Source organism: Cariama cristata, unplaced genomic scaffold (genome assembly GCF_000690535.1).
Source record: "Cariama cristata isolate BGI_N322 unplaced genomic scaffold, ASM69053v1 scaffold39058, whole genome shotgun sequence".
In the NCBI taxonomy this organism is placed as follows: Eukaryota; Metazoa; Chordata; class Aves; order Cariamiformes; family Cariamidae; genus Cariama; species Cariama cristata.
This window is the reverse complement of record NW_009630169.1, coordinates 2,198-6,974: the sequence shown is the minus strand read 5'-3', so window position 1 is coordinate 6,974 and position 4,777 is coordinate 2,198. Positions and strand designations below refer to the sequence as shown.

At 34.7% G+C, this 4,777-nt stretch overlaps 1 protein-coding gene across 1 annotated transcript; it reads right to left on the bottom strand.

Annotated features, from left to right (window-relative positions):
- Positions 1-351: 351 nt before the first annotated feature.
- On the bottom strand, positions 352-3,110 carry LOC104165711 (transcription factor SPT20 homolog; the record flags this gene model as incomplete). The annotated part of the gene is made up of 5 exons (XM_009705417.1): positions 352-491; positions 1,403-1,456; positions 1,588-1,704; positions 2,217-2,320; positions 2,981-3,110. Coding segments are annotated over 5 exons (545 nt in total), but the record flags the coding sequence as incomplete, so codon positions are not given.
- Between the last annotated feature and the right edge of the window lie 1,667 nt (positions 3,111-4,777).

Genomic DNA, 4,777 nt, shown 5'->3' with positions numbered 1-4,777 from the left:
ATCTTTTACATTACTGAGCTGTCATCTGAGTCAGCTTACATCTGAATTACATAAAAAAGGATAAAAATCAAAACTGCAATACAACGTATTATGTTAAGAAAATAATATATACATTCTTTTGATGCACAAAAATAAGCATATTACAGTATCTACTACTAATCGAAATATAGTACAATATTGAGCACTTGAAAATAAAATATATTTTCTTGACTGTTCCTCATATTCCTAATATTTAAGCAGATGAAAATTTTGCTTCTCATATGTTATATGTAAAGCATTACTTAGATTTTTCTTTGAAACACTTCATAAAATTTCAAAGAAAGTCTCAACACGCTTCACATGGAAAACTACCGTTTCATGGGGCGAGTATTCATCTTCTGCTTGTTGTACAGGAGTCTGTTTGTAGTACAGGTCACTGCTATTGAAGGATCAAGACACAAAGGCTCTGCTGTAGCCAAAATAAGTTGGCTCTCAAGTAGAAGTTTATCCTCCTGTAATATACACAGCTATTAACAAATGTAAAAATATGAAGACTTTTACACTAATTAAGTTGATACATAATTACGTATATGTGCACATTATTTTAAAGAAAACTGAAAATATTGTTTGTGGATAGTCAACAAAAGAAAGTATTCAACAGTTAAGCATCACTAACCATTATTATGAGTTACAGAGCTTTGGCTGGTGTTTCCAATAGGAAAAGAAATCCTTCTGAGAAGCTGGGGACATGGTCTGTTATTTTTTGTTTGTGTTTTCTTTGTTTGTTTGTTTTAAACACAGTACTAGTGGCAATGAAAGCCATTTTCTGTCAGTGATTTATACTGATGGACCGGCAATCAGTGCCATAAAGATGATCTACCTGGGACTTTAGATTACAATTTGAAATGTATTTGAGCACAACTGTGCTTCTGAAATACAAACGAGCACATTGAGCACACCATGTTATTCAGCATCTAACTATAACCGTACTATTACTTAGGATTCTTTATACTGTAACAGTACCAACAGCAAAATTATGCTAGAGAAGCAATTGTGTCATGAGACTCCAATTGCTGTTCTGGGGTTGTATGTTGAAGATGAATGATGTAAGGTAAACTAGTTAGAGTAACTCCAATACTGTTTTCCGCATTACTGAAAATTAAGGTCCGTTTCTACAAAACTTTTAGCAAATCCTATCATTTTCTATGGCATCTTGTGGGAAGGTACTATTAACAAGTTCATTTCACAGCTCTCTGGAGCATGTACCATGCACCACTATGCACATCACTGACAGTCTGAATTAATAGAAAACATAATGAGTTTTGTTTATCAGATTTTATTAAACATAAATAATTTGAATAAATTTTATTTTATTGTGTATTTACCACATCACTGTAAAGTTTTAAAGTAACTGCTAACCCACCTGTGTCCATTTGTGGTTGTCACTTGTTATAGAATGCACATCACAAATTAAAGTCTGAGGAAGAAGACGTAATGGTAATTAGCTATCAACTAAATAATAAGATTCCTTAACATATGTTCAGTAATAGTTCATATCGGGTCTAGGAACTACTGTAACACTGAGGAATGACTTAAAACACTTCTTACCTGCATTGTAGGACGCAAAAGAATGTGCTTGCTTTGGTACGTTGGAGATTTCATGTTACCAGACTGTCTATAGTCACGTATTTCTGCTATGACACATCCACAATGAAAAATATTAACCTAATTGAAACAAAAAACAACTTGTAAATAAACAAATATTTACCAATCCGCCTCAGCCCCTGCCTCCAAAACCAAGTCAGTTATATCTCATATAAAATTCAATGATACTATGAATAAAAACTAATCACTAATTTTGTCAACCAGTGGTTTTTACTACACACCTAGACATACCTAAAATACAAGGTTCAAATGTAGTGTCTTCATATGCCAGCAATGTACTTTTAAGAAATTCCCACGTCAAATATTTCATAATTACAAAGAAGAAAGGACATTTTGCTAGAGCACAGAGTTGAAGCTGTTTGGCAGCCTTAACCATAGCAATTCCTCTTCTATCCCTTTCTCCCCTACTTTTTTTTCTGATATGTCAATAAAATATTTATTTAGGGCACTTAATATTACAGTTCCAAATGTACAAGTGTTTTACGTCTTGTGGTTGGAATTACAATTAAAAAAAAAAATCAAGGTCTATCTGGGTACAAAATACGTTCTTTTTGAAAACAAAACTTTCAAACCTGAGATTTTTCTAAAAGATCAACCAAAATAGGTGGTAGTTCCTCTGCATCCAAATATTCAAGCAGCTCTCCTTCCTCATAAGGCAGCCGAATGGTCTCAGAATCTGAATTTAAACAAAACATACTGCTTTTCTTTGGTTTCTCAAGTTCAAACTTTAACAATGTGAAATCTAAAACAAGTTTGCCACAGGAAAAAGCGGGGCTGGTGGAAACCTATCCCAACAGGCAATTTGTTTGCATAGTATTAGTTTTTACAACCACTTCTATTCCCAGAGTTTGATTCTGCTCTTATTATGCCTAAAGGCAACGTGCCTTAATAGCAAAATGGGACAAAATTTTTGCTCCCAGCTGAAATGCTGTATGCTCTTATTGCACGTCACAGTACCAGTCGCATGAAGATGCAACCAAACTGGAACATAGCTGCCTTTAGTCAGGTCTAGATTTAGGAAGCAGCAAAAGAAATAATTTGACAGAAGGAACCTGAAGGGAGAGAAACTCAGATAAGCAACTTGGGAAGCTAAGGGGAAAATGAGAGAATGGAAGGCTGTTAAAAAGACTCATATCTACTGATTTATGCTGCACCGTTAGAGACTGTTTCTGAATACCTCACAGCTTTATGTAAGTTTTTAGTTCAGTTGTTTTAGGTTTTTTTTGCCACAAGGGATTATGTTAGAAGTGAAACAGTTAAATGTAAGCAACAACACATTCTAAACATTTATAGAGCATTCTGAGTATTTTTAAAAATTAAAGAGCAAAAATATTACCTGAACCATTTTTTCCCCTGAGCATAAGTGAATAACCCTCATTTCCCGGATAGAGGTTCACTACCAGACATGACAACGTCTCCTGCATAACCAGCTTCTCAAGTAAATTCACATTTCGCCTCAGCTTCTGCTTTAAAAGTAAACATTGCTCATGAACATAATACCATCAAGTAATTACCAGAAATAAAAACAATTGCTACAATGAGTACTATTTAGAGTAATGTTGAAATATCTATCTAAACAAGCCCAGTTAAATTTAATTGGACTGTATTCAGAGTATATACATTATGTATTATTATACATTTTTTTAAAAAAACCCACTCATTTAAATTTAAAACCCCCTTGAATTATAAGTCCACAGACAACACAGTTAACAAGAATGACCCTATGCTACAATGTTATAAGTCTACAATGCACTGTTATTTGTATAATTTCTATCAGCATCATTTATACACTATACATTGTTTGATACCAGCTACAAAATATCTAGTACTTTCAAATATTCCTAACAGAAGCAGATATTTCTTTCTAGGATTAAAACATCGAATTACAGCATTTGGAAGCTTTCTTAATTGCATTGCCTTGTCTGTATTTGCTGAAATCTGATCGAGCAGCTGCAGAGACTATTCCCTTATTTAATTGTAAGAACGATCTTTTCCACGTATAACAAATTTTTTAAATTAATTAGTACGTTTTGAAGACCCCATATCTAAATGTCTAAAATTTAGACATTTCAAAAGTACCCTTAGATCAATGAATTCTAAACCTCAGATAATTTTACACCTTCTGGTTGGAGGCTAGATGTCATAGCTGAATACCAGGTCTGGGTGGAGCCATTCACTGGAACTTAACCCCAGCGCTCTACTAAGCTTGCCCAACTACTCATTTCACATACACCCAAGTAAGTAGTAGTGGGCCACCTCTTTTTGAACAAATTTACCTTTCCAGAGATACTGAGAAGATAGAAAGCAGAATCATTACTTATAGAGGAACAAACTAAGAGAAAAGCACTGAAAACAAAACCCCAAATCCCACAGCAATATAATCCAACAGATAATTTTAACAGGTATGCAGAGAAAAAGGGGGAAAAAACCTTTTCCATCTCCTGCTATGTAGTTTTAGAACAACTGCCCAAAGGTAACTCTTCCCCATGCATCATGAATGATGATGATTACATCTTACTGGCTTTTACAGTTTAGAAATCGTGGAAACTAACACAAAGAAAAGGACAAAGTAGCACATAAATCCTGGAGAATTAATGACGAAAGAGCTGGAGGAGCAGGGGAGAATGGGGGAGAACATGTCATGGCAACAACAGAGGTAGAGGAAAGCCAATTCCTCAGATAGGACTCCAGAGATGCAACCTGTTATGCAAAACCTTCTTCAGTTAAAACTCTTATTAACCCCCCCACTCCCCGCAACATCTACCCCAAAACAGTAGACTACATGTGCACTGCTTCAATTTTCAGACACACTGCTAAGTAGGGGATATAGCTACGCGGCGTTCACTTAGACACAGTATGAAGCAGCCTGAGGTACAGTAAATGCCATTTGAGAACAAAGTAAACACTCAACTACTCTGACATCTTTTTTCTTAAGAACTGAGATATTGTCATCTTCTGATGGAAAAGTTGGTGTATTTTTTCCCCAGTGTTGGATCAATCAATACTTTCATATTTAGTTATGCAAAGGCATTAGGACAGAAAGGAATGAGAATGCTATAAGAGTTGATTTAAAAAAGGATGATCAGTTTATGTAAGAGGGGTTAAGAAGTTAATTATTTATAATAAAGTTATA